Raw genomic sequence first — 19,743 nt, 5'->3', positions numbered from 1 at the left:
GCAACTGCCGACGGCGACGGACATTACAAACACAATTATAGTATAGATGTGTGTGTGTGTGTATATGTGTGTGTGTGTGTGTGTGTATATATATATATATATATATATATATATATATATATATATATATATATATATATATATATATATATATATATATATATATATATATATATATATATATATATAAACACCAAATAGCGCACTCTCACTCGCCGACAAAACTCAGGACCAGGGTGCTCAAAAAATATTCATCAAAGTCCAATAACGTTTCAGGGCATTCACCCCTTCCTCAGACAACCAAAATTGTGATACAAACAGTGTTATATACCCAATAAGCCCCTCCCCCATTTCAATTAGACCAAACACCCAATAGGAGATGATGTATACAAATCATTAGTCAAACATCAATCAGACATTAATCATCATCAATATTTCATCAAATATGTGCATATATTACATCAAAATAAGTAATAATCAATAGATCATTGTGCCTCTTATGAAGTGTTATCTAAAGTTTTAAAGCAGTGACAAATTAAAAATGGACATGGATCCGTATACTAAACCAAACATATACTGCCATAATAGTAATTTAAACAGCACAAGGAATAACCCTAATTTACAACTCAAATAGACTGTCATGAGAAGAGGACTCAATGACATATATGAAACAAATAAAACAGAGCAGAATACATACTCATACTAAGAAGCCGCCATTACTTACCACGCTAGTTTCAGCGTGTTCGGCGGTGGGCGTGGTCATCCTCCATGATCAAGACATTACACAGCTCATGTGATCAGAGACCGGTCAATCACAAGTCCGGGGTTAGGCGTTGCCATGATAACCCGCATATACACAGACTTATTCACAGCGCTTATCCGCAAGTATCAGTAGGTTGCCATGGCAATGTCAACACCCGTTACGTCAAAAGACAGCGCTATGTGGCACATGTGTAATTATCACTAGCCATTGGGACAGAATCCACTATAAACTAATATCTCAGAATCACTATTGTTATTTACATAGATCTTGGCAAGACTGGTGGTAGGCGTAATCACCCTTAGTGATTAAAGAGACTGCTTGGCTCATGTGACCAAAAATTGATCAATAACCGTGCTGTGTTAGGCATTGTCATGGCAACCCTAACCAAAACCTCATATCCTACGCCTCTAAGCGTACCTTATCCTCAGGCTGTCATAGAAACGTCAAACACAATGCACAGTAAGCCGAGCAGTGCACTAACTGGCCACCAATATAAAAGCCCATCAAACATCATGGGCCATGTATTTGCAAAATCACTACCGCAAGAAGAAAGCACAAAAATAAATATGCAACGGAACCATTTACGCTCCATACACATATAGCCCATCAAGATTATGCTAGTGTCTAGATACCTATACAGTCACTGGGCAATCTAATGTGTCTACCTAAAGTGTATAAAAAACTTTGGTAATCGACCACCAGTAATCAAAGGAGGGCACATAACATAAGATCATAGGGGTCACAGTAAGGAAATCCTTATGTCAAAAGTCCATACTTAAGTGGATATATCACAACAAGCCTGCCATAACATTAATACCTTACGGAAATCCATCTAAGGGAGATGACCAACCATGTCAGGAGCTAGAGAGATACAATATCACAGGCCCAATCCTCTCATAAATGACTACATCAGGCGCAACTCATATAAATTCAACATCCAAGTAGTGCCCATTTCTAATCATATTTTATATACACAAGTTACAAATCACATAAGGCAATATGTCACACCCTCATAACTCAAGGAGCATGACAGGATAGTAATGGATACATCAACGGTGTGTCAAAAAGACCCAATGGATTTAACATGAACTCTCAATATAACGCAGGCTTGTGGACTCTCACAAGAGGAAGAGGAATGTAGGCTTTCAGAATCTCAACTAGGAATGTTAGAGAAAACATTGCCAGTCCACATTGGTATTTAATCCACCAAGTTGCACTGTTTTCAATCTATATATCCATTTAGCTTCAACTTGTAGCAGTCTCTTCTTTCTGTTCCCCCCCTCTTCTTAGTGGTGGTACGTGATCAATTAAGATAAAGCGTAAGTCCTTCACTGTATGGTTCATCTGTACAAAGTGGCGTGCCACAGGTTGTTCCGATACACCCTCTTTCAGTGCAGTTCTAATGGCACTCCTATGGTTCGCCATTCTTTTTTTGATATCGTCATCCGTCTTTCCGACGTAGTAAATACTACATGTGCAATTCAACAAGTATACCACATACGTTTATCCTCCGGTTTCTCCTCTCTGGGAGTGAGTAGTTTCTCCCTTTCCATCTCCTTGGCTGTATTGTGTGCTCGTTGAATGGCATCATACATATACCCTCTATGCAGGAATTACATGGACATCTCATCCAATTGGGTTTTAGCTACTCGCCAGCAGGAGGGAATTCCTGTCAGTAGATTTCTGATACATCGTAGTCTCCAATTGACCATTCTCCTTAAAGATTCTCAAGTCAAGAAACTCAATGGATTCTTTGTTCACCATCATCTTAAATTTCACTGGAAAAGGGAGACTGTTGAGGTTCTGCACCCAGTTGTTCACATGTACTTCTGTCCCCCTCCATACGAGTAGGGCATCATCAATGTATCTCATATATCTGATTGCAGAGCATTCATATACTTTCATTATCTTGGTCTCATAGTGTTCCATATACAAGTTCGCGTAAGAGGGGGCTATGGCGGTCCCCGTGACTTGTTGGTAGTAGTTGGACTCAAACCTGAAAAAATTCAGTGTTAGACATAGCTTCAGTATTTTGATGATGTATTTACTACTGGGTCCCACATATGGGTATCTTGAAAGAGCATCTTCAACAGCCATCATCCCTTCCTGATGTGGGATGATGGTGTACAAACTTGTAACATCCATAGATACCAGGTAGTCATCATCCAAGATATCTTGTAGTCGTGAGAGCTGACCCAATACGTCCCTTGAGTCCTTCACATATGATCTCATATGTTGAACCAATGGCTGAAGAAATGAATCAACCCACTGTGCCAATGGGCTCAACAGGGACCCTCTTGCAGACACAATCGGACGTCCAGGTGGTCTTTCCAAGCCCTTGTGCACTTTAGGGAGGGTGTATAGTATGGGGCAGATGGGATATGACACTCGCAGCCAATCATAGGTATCCTTGTTGATCCAACCTTCCATCACACCTTCAAGTAAAGTTGTCTCAATTAAGCCTTGAAATTGGTTAGTAGGGTCTCTTGGTAGCGGACAATATACCAAGTTGTCATCCAACTGTGAGAGGATTTTTTCTCTATAATCTTTATAATTCAGGACCACAATGGCCCCACCTTTATCCGCTTTGCGGATCACAATGTTGGGATCTTTTGTCTTGATCATGGAGGATGACCATGCCCACCGCCGAACACGCTGAAACTAGCGTGGTAAGTAATGGCGGCTTCTTAGTATGAGTATGTATTCTGCTCTGTTTTATTTGTTTCATTTATGTGTTTGAGTCCTCTTCTCATGACAGTCTATTTGAGTTGTAAATTAGGGTTATTCCTTGTGCTGTTTAAATAACTATTATGGCAGTATATGTTTGGTTTAGTATACGGATCCATGTCCATGCTTTAAAACTTTTGATAACCCTTCATAAGAGGCACAATGATCTATTGATTATTACTTATTTTGATGTAATATATGCACATATTTGATGAAATATTGATGATGATTAATGTCTGATTGATGTTTGACTAATGATTTGTATACATCATCTCCTATTGGGTGTTTGGTCTAATTGAAATGGGGGAGGGGCTTATTGGGTATATAACACTGTTTGTATCACAATTTTGGTTGTCTTGAGGAAGGGGTGAATGCCCCGAAACGTCACTGCCTATTAAATTTGCTGTGTGTAAATCCAGAGTGTGCTCATTATTGGACTTTGAGTCAGTATATATACTGTATGTGTGTGTGTGTGTATATATTTGTGTATATTTGTGTATATGTGGGACCATTATTCCCATATGTGTAATTTCTGTCATGTATCTGCCACTTTTGCAGGTCTCAGTGTTATGCAGAATCATTGACCATGAACAAGATGAAGAAGAAACGGCCTGAGCGGATCCTGAATCACATCCTAGAGATTCTCTACCTGCTGACGGGAGAGGTGAGAAAACATCATAATGATACCATGGTAACCTATTGCAGTGAATATGTGTAATAGTTGCTTAGCAACGAGAGGTGACATATGCTTAGTGGTAAAGAAAGAGCCGGTGTTTAAGGTGTTTGTGCAAATACAAAAGTTTAGAGTTGTTCTGGGAATATTCTGTTGTAGAAGTTCACATGAAGAGACAGTTATTTCCCAGCAGCCTTTTGTTATTTGTTCCATCATCTCCATACACAGCCCAGCAATAGACAGCTCTTGCCTTCAGCATTTATAAATCATTTATTATGTGTGCAGACTTTTTGCAGTGCTGCATTTAAAGGACCGTTCTAGTGAAAAAAAAATGATAGTCTAATGAATTAGATCCTGTAATTTATCATGAGCAACGTAAGCCTGTGCTGAATTACCACAAATGGGCTAAACACATAGTTAAAGTACCATTCAGGAGCCACAGATAACTATTGGTCCGGAGCAGAAACTGTCTCTGAACCAATAGGAAGCAGCATCACACAGCTGGGTTGTGTGAGTACTGCTGCTGATTGGGTCTATGTCATAAACATATGTAAACATTTTTTGCGTACACAAACCTTTTATAATGCAGTGCTTAAAGGGACTGTCTACAATAGAATTTTTATTGTTTTAAAAGTTACATAATCCCTTTATTACCCATGCCCCAGTTTTGCATAACCAACACAGTTATATTAATATACGTTTTACCTCTGTGATTACCTTGTATCTAAGAACCTTCTTCCAGCTCCCTGATCACATGACTATTGTCTTTCATTTAGTATTGTGTTGTGCTAAATCTTAAATAACTCCCTGGGCGTTAACACAGTGTTAATTATTTGGTCCACATGTACTTTCAGTCTCTTGTTGTGAAAAGCAATTTAAATAGCATGTGGCAAGAGGCAGCCTTCAAGGGTTTAGAAATTAGCATATGAGCCTACCTAGGTTTAGTTTCAACTAAGAATACCAAGAGAACAGAGAAAATTTGATGATAAAAGTTGGAAAGTTGATTAAAATTACAAGTCATATCTTAAAGGGACACTGTACCCAAATTTTTTCTATTGTAATTCAGAAAGAGCATGCAATTTTAAGCAACTTTCTAATTTACTCCTATTATCAAATTTTCTTCGTTCTCTTGCTATCATTATTTGAAAAAGAAGGCATCTAAGCTTTTTTTTGGTTTCAGTACTCTGGACAGCACATTTTTATTGGTGGATGAATTTATCCACCAATCAGCAAGGACAACCCAGGTTGTTCACCAAAAATGGGCCGGCATCTAAACTTACATTCTTGCATTTCAAATAAAGATACCAAGAGAATGAAGAAAATTTGATAATAGGAGTAAATTAGAAAGTTGCTTAAAATGTCATGCTCAATCTGAATCACGAAATAATTTTTTTGGGTACAGTGTCCCTTTAATAATGAAAGTTTAATTTTGACTAGACTGTCCCTTTAATTGTTTTTTATATACTGTAAAGATATAAAATCTATTTTATGTACAGACCTTTTGCAATGCTGTGCTTAAAGGGACATTATACACTAGATTTTTTCTTTGCGTAAATGTTTTGTAGATAATCCATTTATATAGCCCATACATTTTTTATTTTTTTTGTAAACTATAAAAAATAGTTTTCTTATTTTTAAACAACAGTCTGCTGATTTTCAGACTCCTAACCAAGTCCCAACGTTTTAGAAGTAGACTGTTTGTCTACCTACTCCAGCTTGATCCTGTTTGTGTAAAGAGTATTTTCATATGCAGAGGAGGGTCTGCTCTATTTGCTGTCCAGACCCTTTCACTGGGTGTCCCAGACTAAACTTTTAAACAGTGCTAAACTGGTATCTTCCAAGTAAGTTTTTAAAAGGTTTTATACTGGATTTTTAGATCAGTATCTGTGCATACTATTCTTTATAGTAGTGTCTACTACATGCAGTTATATGACAATTGGTGTATACTGTCCCTTTAAATGCTGATATATACTGGGTACACTTATAAATATTCTTTGTTCAAATACCTTTTGCAATGCATCACTTAAAGGGACAGTCTATCATGATATATGTACTTTGCATATATAACATTTATTGTGTGTGCAGACCTTTTGTAATATGGCACTTAAAGGGACTTGACACATTTTTCTTTCATGATTCAGATAGAGCACACAATTTTAAACAACTTTCCAATTTCCAATTTATATTTTAAATTTGCTTAAAGGGACATAATACTCATATGCTAAATCACTTGAAACTGATGCAGTATAACTGTAAAAAGCTGACAGGAAAATATCCCCTGAGCATCTCTATGTAAAAAAGGAAGATATTTTACCTCACAATCTCCTCAGCTCAGCAGAGTAAGTTCTGTGTAAAAAGTTATACTCAGCTGTTCCCAGCTGCAGGTAAAAAAAAATAAAAAAATAAAAAATGAAGAAATGAACAGCAGCCAATCGGCATCAGCAGTGCTGAGGTCATGAACTCTTTTACTGTGATCTCATGAGATTTGACTTAACTCTCATGAGATTTCATAGTAAGCCGAACAGGGAAATAATATGAGAGTGCACGAGGCTCATCCCCTAAGCTGTCCCAGGACAGACGCACTAAAATGCTGCTTAGAAATCCTTTACAATGGGAGGTGGCTACTGAGGAACTTTTGAGGTAAAATATCTTTCTTTTTTACATTGAGATGTTCAGGAGATATTTTCTAGTCAGCTTTTTACAGCTATACTGCATCACTTTCATTTGGGTATTATGGCCCTCTAATTTTCTTTGTATCCTTTGAAGAACATCAATGCACTACTGGGAACTATCTGAACACGTGTACCAGTGACAAGAATCATATATGTGCAGCTACCAATCAGCAGCTAGTTCAGTGTAGTGCATTGTTACTCTTGAGCCTACCTAGATATTCTTTTCAACAATGGATACCAAGAGAATAAAGCAAACTAGAAAGTTGTTTAAACATTCATGATTCAGATAGGGCATTAGTAGTCACATTGTGTTGTCTACTGTCATGCCAAACTCACAAAGTGCTCAGAATGTGACTATGATGAGATGGAGAATATGAAAATATAGGAGATTAACTGCCACTGTGTCTATAACTAAGTGAAGAAGAAACTAAGGGAGAACCTATAATAAGGTCAACTCAATTAGGTGCTATCCTACCTGCTATGTACAATTTACAATAAGCAGCAAAAGACAGAGAAAAGAAGAAGAAAAGAAAGAAAGCGGTTTAGGGGCACTATCTTCTACTAATATTAAAAATAGTATTCTTTAGTAATACATTTTAAAATACTAATTACAAGATTGATTTTAATATATATTCTGAGACCAGTGTGGATAATAAGATAAGGTAAATTTGATTTTATGAACTGCAGCCTCACACCTTGGATTCACATTCCAATTAAAGTGTGACTCGGTTGCAGTATAAGAATACACACATTCACACACTTAATACTAGGTTGCTCGCAGAGCTAACTGCCCCATGTATTCCCAGCCGATTCTCTGGAACCTCGGCATCGGTCTGGGGATGTATATGCGGCAACACTAGCAAAGAATTTCTCACTTACAACACAGATGCATTTCGATCCGTAAACAGACATTTCTCAATGTGGATGGTACAGAAATGAAAATACCTGAGTGCCTTATCGTTGGCCTGGTATTTAAACTATTAGGCTTACATCCAATTTAGAGCACCATCGCTCTTCCCACCAATCATAGAGCTGCTCATATTTTTACTCATCACCGACAACCGCAGTCAGTAAACAGAGGTGTGTAAGCCCTCTGTTTCTTCAATTAGGGGTCATCACGGTGTTAGGGCGTTATTGGTAGATACTCTAATCCAATCCAATCTGGATGTAACTGGGGGGTGTTGGTTGTTACAATAACATCGATTTTATGCATATTATAGCGGCACAGTTAAATGCATAATAGGTGCGATACGAAACATACATATAAAGATCATATCCACCATGTTGATTCTACATATATTCTCAATGGATTTCAAATACCACAATGATAGTTTATTAGTGATTTTTAAAGTGAGATTGTATTTCTCACAATTCTTTAATAGAGTCACATACTGTTTAGATGTTTCTTAAGGTAATTAATCCTTCTAATAGCTATCCATATGTGTTAGCATAGGTTCAATAGATGTATTATAAATATGCCCAATAGTTATTGCATTCATTCATGCCATTAAGGAATACTGTATTCAATAATAATATCCATTTAGTTTCCTTTTGTAACAGGACATTTTCAACATTGCCACCCCAATGCCACATTTGACTTATTCTGATCCCCAGCACTTTACTGCTTTAACATTATCCTTTTGTTTCTCTAGTAAATGCCTAGCTCCTGAGGTTATTTTCTTGTCTTTTTTGGCATTACGAATATTTGACATGTGTTCTGTGATTATGAATATGTCACAGCTACAACCAAGTATTTAGTGTGTGAATGTGTGTATTCTTATACTGCAACCGAGTCGCACTTTAATTGGAATTTGAATCCAAGGTGTGAGGCTGCAGTTTAGTAAATCAAATTTACCTTATCTTATTATCCCCACTGGTCTCAGAATATACACTGAAATTAATCTTGTAATTAGAATTTTAAAATTGATTAATAAAGAATACTTTTTTTAATATTAGTAGAAGATAGTGCCCATAAACCGCTTTCTTTATTTTCCTCTTCTTTTCTCTGTCTTTTGCTGCTTATTGTAAATGGAGAATATAACAGGATACACACAGGTGATGTTTTTACGTTTCACTCTTGCAGCATGTGACTATCTCACTGTCCGCGAGTGACATGACCGAGGACCAGGGGAAAATAGAGAAGATACTAACCCACACCCTGCAGATCATGAGCCTGCTGACAGGGGAGGTGAGAGCTAATGTGTATGTGTACAAGGTGGATAAAAATCAATGTTTCTTTCATGCAATTAGCAAGAGTCCATGAGCTAGTGACGTATGGGATATACATTCCTACCAGGAGGGGCAAATTTTCCCAAACCTCAAAATGCCTATAAATACACCCCTCACCACACCCACAATTCAGTTTTTACAAACTTTGCCTCCGATGGAGGTGGTGAAGTAAGTTTGTGCTAGATTCTACGTTGATATGCGCTCCGCAGCAAGTTGGAGCCCGGTTTTCCTCTCAGCGTGCAGTGAATGTCAGAGGGATGTGAGGAGAGTATTGCCTATTTGAATGCAGTGATCTCCTTCTACGGGGTCTATTTCATAGGTTCTCTGTTATCGGTCGTAGAGATTCATCTCTTACCTCCCTTTTCAGATCGACGATATACTCTTATATATACCATTACCTCTGCTGATTCTCGTTTCAGTACTGGTTTGGCTATCTGCTATATGTAGATGAGTGTCCTGGGGTAAGTAAGTCTTATTTTCTGTGACACTCCAAGCTATGGTTGGGCACTTTGTTTATAAAGTTCTAAATATATGTATTCAAACATTTATTTGCCTTGACTCAGAATGTTCAACTTTCCTTATTTTCAGACAGTCAGTTTCATATTTGGGATAATGCATTTTGATTTGACCATTTTTTCTTACCTTAAAATTTGACTTTTTCCCTGTGGGCTGTTAGGCTCGCGGGGGCTGAAAATGCTTCATTTTATTGCGTCATTCTTGGCGCGGACTTTTTTGGCGCAAAAATTCTATTTCCGTTTCCGGCGTCATACGTGTCGCCGGAAGTTGCGTCATTCTTTGACGTTATTTCGCGCCAAAAATGTCGGCGTTCCGGATGTGGCGTCATTTTTGGCGCCAAAAAGCATTTAGGCGCCAAATAATGTGGGCGTCTTATTTGGCGCGAAAAAATATGGTCGCTTTTGTCTCCACATTATTTAAGTCTCATTTTTTATTGCTTCTGGTTGCTAGAAGCTTGTTCTTTGGCATTTTTTCCCATTCCTGAAACTGTCATTTAAGGAATTTGATCAATTTTGCTTTATATGTTGTTTTTTCTCTTACATATTGCAAGATGTCTCACGTTGCATCTGAGCCAGAAGATACTACAGGAAAATCGCTGTCAAGTGCTGAATCTACCAAAGCTAAGTGTATCTGCTGTAAACTTTTGGTAGCTATTTCTCCAGCTGTTGTTTGTATTGATTGTCATGACAAACTTGTTAAAGCAGATAATATTTCCTTTAGTAAAGTACCATTGCCTGTTGCAGTTCCCTCAACATCTAAGGTGCAGAATGTTCCTGATAATATAAGAGATTTTGTTTCTGAATCCATAAAGAAGGCTATGTCTGTTATTTCTCCTTCTAGTAAACGTAAAAAATCTTTTAAAACTTCTCTCCCTACAGATGAATTTTTAAATGAACATCATCATTCTGATTCTGATGACTCCTCTGGTTCAGAGGATTCTGTCTCTGAGGTTGATGCTGATAAATCTTCATATTTATTTAAAATGGAATTTATTCGTTCTTTACTTAAAGAAGTTCTAATTGCTTTAGAAATAGAGGATTCTGGTCCTCTTGATACTAATTCTAAACGTTTAGATAAGGTATTTAAAGCTCCTGTGGTTATTCCAGAAGTTTTTCCTGTTCCTAATGCTATTTCTGCAGTAATTTCCAAAGAATGGGATAAATTGGGTAATTCATTTACTCCTTCTAAACGTTTTAAGCATTTATATCCTGTGCCGTCTGACAGATTAGAATTTTGGGACAAAATCCCTAAAGTTGATGGGGCTATTTCTACCCTTGCTAAACGTACTACTATTCCTACGTCAGATGGTACTTCGTTTAAGGATCCTCTAGATAGGAAAATTGAGTCCTTTCTAAGAAAAGCTTATCTGTGTTCAGGTAATCTTCTTAGACCTGCTATATCTTTGGCTGATGTTGCTGCAGCTTCAACTTTTTGGTTGGAAACTTTAGCGCAACAAGTAACACATCGTGATTCTCATGACATTATTATTCTTCTTCAGCATGCTAATAATTTTATCTGTGATGCCATTTTTGATATTATCAGAGTTGATGTCAGGTTTATGTCTCTAGCTATTTTAGCTAGAAGAGCTTTATGGCTTAAAACTTGGAATGCTGATATGGCTTCTAAATCAACTTTACTTTCTATTTCTTTCCAGGGTAACAAATTATTTGGTTCTCAGTTGGATTCCATCATTTCAACTGTTACTGCTGGGAAAGGAACTTTTTTACCACAGGATAAAAAATCTAAAGGTAAAAGCAGAGCTAATAATCGTTTTCGTTCCTTTCGTTTCAACAAAGAACAAAAGCCTGATCCTTCATCCTCAGGAGCAGTTTCAGTTTGGAAACCATCTCCAGTCTGGAATAAATCCAAGCCAGCTAGAAAGGCAAAGCCTGCTTCTAAGTCCACATGAAGGTGCGGCCCTCATTCCAGCTCAGCTGGTAGGGGGCAGGTTACGTTTTTTCAAGGAAATTTGGATCAATTCTGTTCACAATCTTTGGATTCAGAACATTGTTTCAGAAGGGTACAGAATTGGTTTCAAGATAAGACCTCCTGCAAAGAGATTTTTTCTTTCCCGTGTCCCAGTAAATCCAGTAAAAGCTCAAGCATTTCTGAAATGTGTTTCAGATCTAGAGTTGACTGGAGTAATTATGCCAGTTCCAGTTCAGGAACAGGGGATGGGGTTTTATTCAAATCTCTTCATTGTACCAAAGAAGGAGAATTCCTTCAGACCAGTTCTGGATCTAAAAATATTGAATCGTTATGTAAGGATACCAACGTTCAAGATGGTAACTGTAAGGACTATCTTACCTTTTGTTCAGCAAGGGAATTATATGTCCACAATAGATTTACAGGATGCATATCTGCATATTCCGATTCATCCAGATCATTTTCAGTTCCTGAGATTCTCTTTTCTGGACAAGCATTACCAGTTTGTGGCTCTGCCGTTTGGCCTAGCTACAGCTCCAAGAATTTTTACAAAGGTTCTCGGTGCCCTTCTGTCTGTAATCAGAGAACAGGGTATTGTGGTATTTCCTTATTTGGACGATATCTTGGTACTTGCTCAGTCTTTACATTTAGCAGAATCTCATACGAATCGACTTGTGTTGTTTCTTCAAGATCATGGTTGGAGGATCAATTTACCAAAAAGTTCTTTGATTCCTCAGACAAGGGTAACCTTTCTGGGTTTCCAGATGGATTCAGTGTCCATGACTCTGTCTTTAACAGACAAGAGACGTCTAAAATTGATTGCAGCTTGTCGAAACCTTCAGTCACAATCATTCCCTTCGGTAGCCTTATGCATGGAAATTCTAGGTCTTATGACTGCTGCATTGGACGCGATCCCCTTTGCTCGTTTTCACATGCGACCTCTTCAGCTCTGTATGCTGAAGCAATGGTGCAAGGATTACACGAAGATATCTCAAACAATATCTTTAAAACCGATTGTTCGGCACTCTCTAACATGGTGGACAGATCACCATCATTTAATTCAGGGGGCTTCTTTTGTGCTTCCGACCTGGACTGTAATTTCAACAGATGCAAGTCTCTCGGGTTGGGGAGCTGTGTGGGGATCTCTGACGGCACAGGGAGTTTGGGAATCTCAGGAGGTGAGATTACCTATCAATATCTTGGAACTCCGTGCAATTTTCAGAGCTCTTCAGTTTTGGCCTCTTCTGAAGAGAGAATCGTTCATTTGTTTTCAGAGAGACAATGTCACAACTGTGGCATACATCAATCATCAAGGAGGGACTCACAGTCCTCTGGCTATGAAAGAAGTATCTCGAATTTTGGTTTGGGCGGAATCCAGCTCCTGTCTAATCTCTGCGGTTCATATCCCAGGTGTAGACAATTGGGAAGCGGATTATCTCAGTCGCCAAACGTTGCATCCGGGCGAATGGTCTCTTCACTCAGAGGTATTTCTTCAGATTGTTCAAATGTGGGAACTTCCAGAAATAGATCTGATGGCGTCCCATCTAAACAAGAAACTTCCCAGGTATCTGTCCAGATCCCGGGATCCTCAGGCGGAGGCAGTGGATGCATTATCACTTCCTTGGAAGTATCATCCTGCCTATATCTTTCCGCCTCTAGTTCTTCTTCCAAGAGTGATCTCCAAGATTCTGAAGGAATGCTCGTTTGTTCTGCTGGTAGCTCCAGCATGGCCTCACAGGTTTTGGTATGCGGATCTTGTCCGGATGGCCTCTTGCCAACCGTGGACTCTTCCGTTAAGACCAGACCTTCTGTCACAAGGTCCTTTTTTCCATCAGGATCTGAAATCCTTAAATTTAAAGGTATGGAGATTGAACGCTTGATTCTTGGTCAAAGAGGTTTCTCTGACTCTGTGATTAATACTATGTTACAGGCCCGTAAATCTGTATCTCGAGAGATATATTATAGAGTCTGGAAGACTTATATTTCTTGGTGTCTTTCTCATCATTTTTCTTGGCATTCTTTTAGAATACCGAGAATTTTACAGTTTCTTCAGGATGGTTTAGATAAGGGTTTGTCCGCAAGTTCTTTGAAAGGACAAATCTCTGCTCTTTCTGTTCTTTTTCACAGAAAGATTGCTATTCTTCCTGATATTCATTGTTTTGTACAAGCTTTGGTTCGTATAAAACCTGTCATTAAGTCAATTTCTCCTCCTTGGAGTTTGAATTTGGTTCTGGGAGCTCTTCAAGCTCCTCCGTTTGAACCTATGCATTCATTGGACATTAAATTACTTTCTTGGAAAGTTTTGTTCCTTTTGGCCATCTCTTCTGCCAGAAGAGTTTCTGAATTATCTGCTCTTTCTTGTGAGTCTCCTTTTCTGATTTTTCATCAGGATAAGGCGGTGTTGCGAACTTCTTTTGAATTTTTACCTAAAGTTGTGAATTCCAACAACATTAGTAGAGAAATTGTGGTTCCTTCATTATGTCCTAATCCTAAGAATTCTAAGGAGAAATCGTTGCATTCTTTGGATGTTGTTAGAGCTTTGAAATATTATGTTGAAGCTACGAAATCTTTCCGTAAGACTTCTAGTCTATTTGTTATCTTTTCCGGTTCTAGAAAAGGCAAGAAAGCTTCTGCCATTTCTTTGGCATCTTGGTTGAAATCTTTAATTCATCTTGCCTATGTTGAGTCGGGTAAAATTCCGCCTCAGAGAATTACAGCTCATTCTACTAGGTCAGTATCTACTTCCTGGGCGTTTAGGAATGAAGCTTCGGTTGACCAGATCTGCAAAGCAGCAACTTGGTCCTCTTTGCATACTTTTACTAAATTCTACCATTTTGATGTATTTTCTTCTTCTGAAGCAGTTTTTGGTAGAAAAGTACTTCAGGCAGCGGTTTCAGTTTGAATCTTCTGCTTATGTTTTTCGTTAAACTTTATTTTTGGTGTGGATTATTTTCAGCAGGAATTGGCTGTCTTTATTTTATCCCTCCCTCTCTAGTGACTCTTGTGTGGAAAGATCCACATCTTGGGTAGTCATTATCCCATACGTCACTAGCTCATGGACTCTTGCTAATTGCATGAAAGAAAACATAATTTATGTAAGAACTTACCTGATAAATTCATTTCTTTCATATTAGCAAGAGTCCATGAGGCCCGCCCTTTTTTTGTGGTGGTTATGATTTTGTATAAAGCACAATTATTCCAATTCCTTATTTTATATGCTTTCGCACTTTTTTTATCACCCCACTTCTTGGCTATTCGTTAAACTGAATTGTGGGTGTGGTGAGGGGTGTATTTATAGGCATTTTGAGGTTTGGGAAACTTTGCCCCTCCTGGTAGGAATGTATATCCCATACGTCACTAGCTCATGGACTCTTGCTAATATGAAAGAAATGAATTTATCAGGTAAGTTCTTACATAAATTATGTTTTTTGTTTATTTTTTAAAAATCAAACAAATCAGATTTTTTTTTTAATTTGAATTTTCTTATTTAAAGGGACAGTCAACACCAGAATTTTTGTTGTTTTAAAAGATAGATACTCACTTAATTACCCATTCCCCAGTTTTGCATAACTAAAATCCTGATAGAAGTAAAGTCTGTCCTCATGGAACCCACAAGTATAAGAGAGAAACTACCCTTTTTAAGTCATTTAGAGATACCCTTAAAATTAAAGATATATGGCGAAACCTTCATCCTGAAATCAAAGCTTATACTTGCGAATCTCGCACATATAAAGGATTTTCTCGATTGGATATGTTCTTGGTCTCTGAAAAAATGCTCTCCATGGATTTGAAAGCTGACATTAAAAACTTTCTTATTTCAGATCATGCCCCGATTACTCTTTTTTTTTTTTTTTTCTTCCCCAAATTCATGATAAATAACTAGATATTCGTACACTGGCTGACAAATAAATGGCGAAAATACTCAATCAATAATCAAAATTATATTAATAAACCTGAATTTTTTAAGAAGAAAATGTTAGCCAGGAAAAAGCAGCTTTCTAACCGAGTTGCAAATGCATATAATGCTTACTTAACCACTTCTACCAGGAGTAACTGGCTCAAATATATGTCAGCTCGTAAAGAAAGGGACCTTTTTCTAATACAAACCTCTTGTAGGGAAGAGTTAAGGAAACAGAGCTTTTTTATGTTTGGAAATAGATCTGGCAAGAATTTTGCTAATATGAGTAAAGCACATAAGAAATCTAATCGGATAGACCTTAAGATTGGGGCTGCATCTTTCTCTGAGACCCAGGATATATCTAACAAATTCTATAAATACTACAATTAAGTATGCAATAAGGATAGAGTTGATACCCAAAATAAAGAGGATTTCTGGCACCAAACTCTCTCAATGAACCCATCACAGAACTCAAGATAATAACGGCTATTAAGGCTTTATCTCTAAACAAAGCAGCCAGCCCAGATCAAATACCTAATGAATTCTATAGAATTTTAGCTCCCGATATTGTTCACACTTTACTATATTTATTTAATGACTACTACTCTCATGGAAGATACCATCCTACTATTTCAAGAGAGCTCTCACCACCTTAATTCTGAAAAAACAAAACGATCCTCTTAGCTTAGGTGCCTACTGTCCGATATCACTCTTAAATTCAGACTACAAGATCTTAGCTAGTATTCTTTCAAAGAGACTCCAAACAGTGCTACCTAACCTTATTTATCCCAACCAAAAAAGTTTCATGGTAGGTCACAATTCATCTTCAAATATTCGAAAGTCCCTCTTAATCTTAGGTTATTTTTGGGCTATTCTCACCTTAGATGCTGAAAAAGCATTTGACCGGTTAGACTGGGACCATCTGGTTACCTCACTAGCTAATTTTGGACTACAATGTAATTTTCTCAACTACATCCAAAACATTTATAACAATCCTACCTCAGCTATATTGGTTAATGGTCTCATATCTGGAAATGTTAAGCTTTACAGAGGAACAAGGCAGGGTTGTCTGCTTTCTCCCCTTTTGTTCAACATTACAATTGAACCCCTTGCTATCTTACTCAGACAAAAACTTGAAGGGATCCACTTAGCTAATATAAATCCAAAGATTTCACTATATGCTAAGTAATACCTAAGTAATACGAAGAAGAATATTCCTGAACTATTGCAAATAATACATTTGTTCAGTTCCTTCTCTGGGTATAAAATAAACATACACAAATCTCAAATTATTTTGATACTTAGAAATAAGCACTCTTTTAATGCACCAATATTCCAGGAAACAGAGAAATGTCTTACCTACTTAGGTATCAACATTAGTAAATCTCCAAGAGACTGGTACAAGCTAAATATCCCAGAAACCATCAAGAAGATTATCATTCTCGTACAGAACTGGACCAATCTCCCGCTCCCATTTTCGGGAAAGATTAGTCTATTTAAAATAGCTTTTCCTAAATTACTGTATAAGCTACAACATCTTCCCATTTTTATTTCGCAGAGATACCTACAGAATATAAATTCTGCGTTAAAGACTTTCCTTTGGGTTAAAAAAATAATAAAAAAGACTAGCTAATAAAAAAACTTTATCAATTAAAAAAAAAATGGTGGTTCTGCACTGCCTAACATTAAATATTATAATTGGGTTTCTTTAGTTAAATTTGCAGCAGAATGGCTAACCGGCACCCAATATTTATCAAGAGACTTAGAATCTAATCTAGTCTGCCCCTTTTCATTAAATAACTTATTACACTCAGATAGTAAAGTGCGTCCGGCTCTAACTAGAGATATGATCTGTATAAGTAATGTAATTGTGGCATGGCATAAATATCTGAAACAATTGGGTATAAAAAACACAATTTCTAGGTTTTTAACATTCAGAGCCAACCCCAACTTCCCTGAAGGCATCTCCTCTGAGGTCTTCTTAAGATGGGAGAACAAAGGTTTAAACTTTCCATGTCAATTGATTAATATTGATTCTAGAGTAATTAAATTCTACCAGGATTTAAAAGTAGAATTTGACTTTGAAAACCATGATTTCTTCACCTTGTTACAAGCCAGACACTTTCTATTGAGTATCTTACCTATAGATAGAAGTTACAAAGAGGACTGGTAGCCTTTATACTTATGTTTAAACATTTAAAAACAGGGTAACCACCATCTATCATATTGGTACAAGACCTTGCTAAAAAAAAAGAGAGAAGAAAACATCCAAACCTTAGCAGAAAAGTGGCAAGATATACCTTATGTAAATATAGACAGTAATACAATTAGTTTAATTATCTCTAAGGCTGTATCTACCTCACCATCAATTATCTGGAGAGAGTCACATCTTCAAATTATCCAAAAATTGCTCCAAATGTGGCTTCCCTAGAGCTGGTATTTTACATTATTTCTGGTCATGTCCTAAAGTTAATTCCTTCTAGCTTTCTTGTAGACTAAGTTACAGGATAGAATTTGATATCTTTAAAGTTATTTTTCTTTATAAACAGAAAGAGCCCACATCTGCATTCATTACGTTTGGGAATTCAGAACCTGGCCACCAGGAGGAGGCAAAGACACCCCAGCCAAAGGCTTAAATGCCTCTCCCACTTCCCCCATCCCCCAGTCATTCTTTGCCTTTCGTCCCGGGAGGCTGGCAGAGAAGTATCAGAAGTTTTTTCGATAGTCTCTTATGGAGGGTAGTACTCTTCAGAATGGGACTGGAGTTTTAAGTAGTCCTGTCAGCCTCTCAGTGAGGGCATGGATGAAAGTTAGAGTCCGGAGATGCAGGGAGAGTCTTCCTGTAAAACCATCCCGACTCAGATTAACAACTCCACAAGCAATCAGCGTTGATGAGTTTCGCTGCCTGCTTTCTTCTCTCAAGTCCATGGCAGAAGCGACGCTACTATCTGTCACACTTGAAGGGCCGGGTTCCTGTTCCACGGCATAGATTCCGGTAAGATCGTTTCATTTTACTTTCCTCATGGACGTCTTGTAATTATAACTGTTTATACGAGAGGCTACAAGCTCGCGGGAATAACTTAAACACAGGGTCTCAGTGAGACTCCTTTTGTATCTTGGCATCAAGGGTAAATATCTCCTGAGGGGGGTTATTGAACAGAGGGGTTTTTAATCATATTTGTTATATGATTCTGTCTACTAATGTGTAGTGATACTTAGGCTCATGGCTATTTCGGAACATAACGGCCTATTACAAGTGACGCAGCCTTTATGGTCGGGCATGCTTTTTCATGGACTACGAGGTACATCTTGTGACCAGGTGTGGTCACATTTTGGCTCTCCATTTCCGCATTCCTGACCGTGTGGCAACGGAGAAATTCTGGTTCGCTGGTGTCTGGTTCATAGGAGGTGGTGAGTGCCCCAGCCATTGGGGGTGTAAGGTGCCGTTACATTTTTCTTATTGGTCCATTGTTTATCAATATCCCAGTTATGGAGGATTCTGATTTTTTTGGAGACGAATGTCTCTGATTCTGATTCTACTTCTTGCGAAGAATATGAATTGGCCCGGGTGATAGATGCCCATCAGTTATTTTTTCCCAAATGCCGTTTTAGATTGCTCCGTTCCTTGGGATCGGGGAACCAGGGGCCCGCTGAGCCACCCGCCTCTGGGGATTCTGCTTCCCGCGAGGCGCATTCCCTACAACCAATTCTTACTACGCATGCAGGTAACCCAAACACGGCTTATTCTTCTCTGGAAGGTGGCTTGTTTCCTCCGGAGGTTACGACACGGTTCCGCATGGCCATTTCTTTTGCGCTGGCGCATTTACATCTCCCAGGAGTGTGTTTACGATATTGTCCGTGTTCTGTTAACCAGGGCTCGCCAGGCATGGGATCGCCTGGTCCAGTTCAGCCTTCTGGGCGAGTGACTGTCCCTGAGGCTTTGGGTGGTCAACCTTCGGGGCCAGGGTCATCGTTTGCCCCGGCGTAGGTACGTTTTGCTTTTTGTTATAGACTGGCGTGCCTTCCTGTTCTACTGCGGCACGTTTTGGTGTTGCTGGAGGATCCCACTCTTAATGGGGTGGTGGATTCTCAGTCTTCCGATGCGAATGGCATGCATGATTAGACATAAGGGGATGAAGTAATCTTCTTATCGTCTTGTTTATTGAGTATCTTTCTAGTTCTGAGTGTCCGTTCTTCCTGTGCGATAACCTACGGGTTGCCTTATCTTTTATTTTAATCCGGTTAGGATGGATTTTATTTGGTTTAAAGCTCATGTTTGTTATAATATTTCCTTTGGGAATTTTCTTCTCTGGATTAGATACCTGCGATTTTGTGATCG

The 19,743-nt window shown here is 38.2% G+C and overlaps 1 protein-coding gene across 1 annotated transcript in view; it reads left to right on the top strand.

The window, feature by feature from the left end:
* LOC128658039 (gastrula zinc finger protein XlCGF66.1-like) overlaps positions 1 to 19,743 on the top strand; it is a 153,457-nt gene that overhangs the window by 6,488 nt on the left and 127,226 nt on the right. Inside the window, exons 2-3 of the mRNA XM_053712485.1 lie at positions 4,049 to 4,154; positions 8,919 to 9,023. Of these exons, the coding sequence (XP_053568460.1) occupies positions 4,077 to 4,154; positions 8,919 to 9,023 (183 nt within the window). The 5' untranslated portion in view covers positions 4,049 to 4,076. The remainder of the gene's footprint in view (positions 1 to 4,048; positions 4,155 to 8,918; positions 9,024 to 19,743) is intronic.

Source organism: Bombina bombina, chromosome 4 (genome assembly GCF_027579735.1).
Source record: "Bombina bombina isolate aBomBom1 chromosome 4, aBomBom1.pri, whole genome shotgun sequence".
NCBI lineage: Eukaryota > Metazoa > Chordata > Amphibia > Anura > Bombinatoridae > Bombina > Bombina bombina.
The sequence above is the reverse complement of the archived record's forward strand: the minus strand, read 5'-3'. Positions and strand labels throughout refer to the sequence as shown.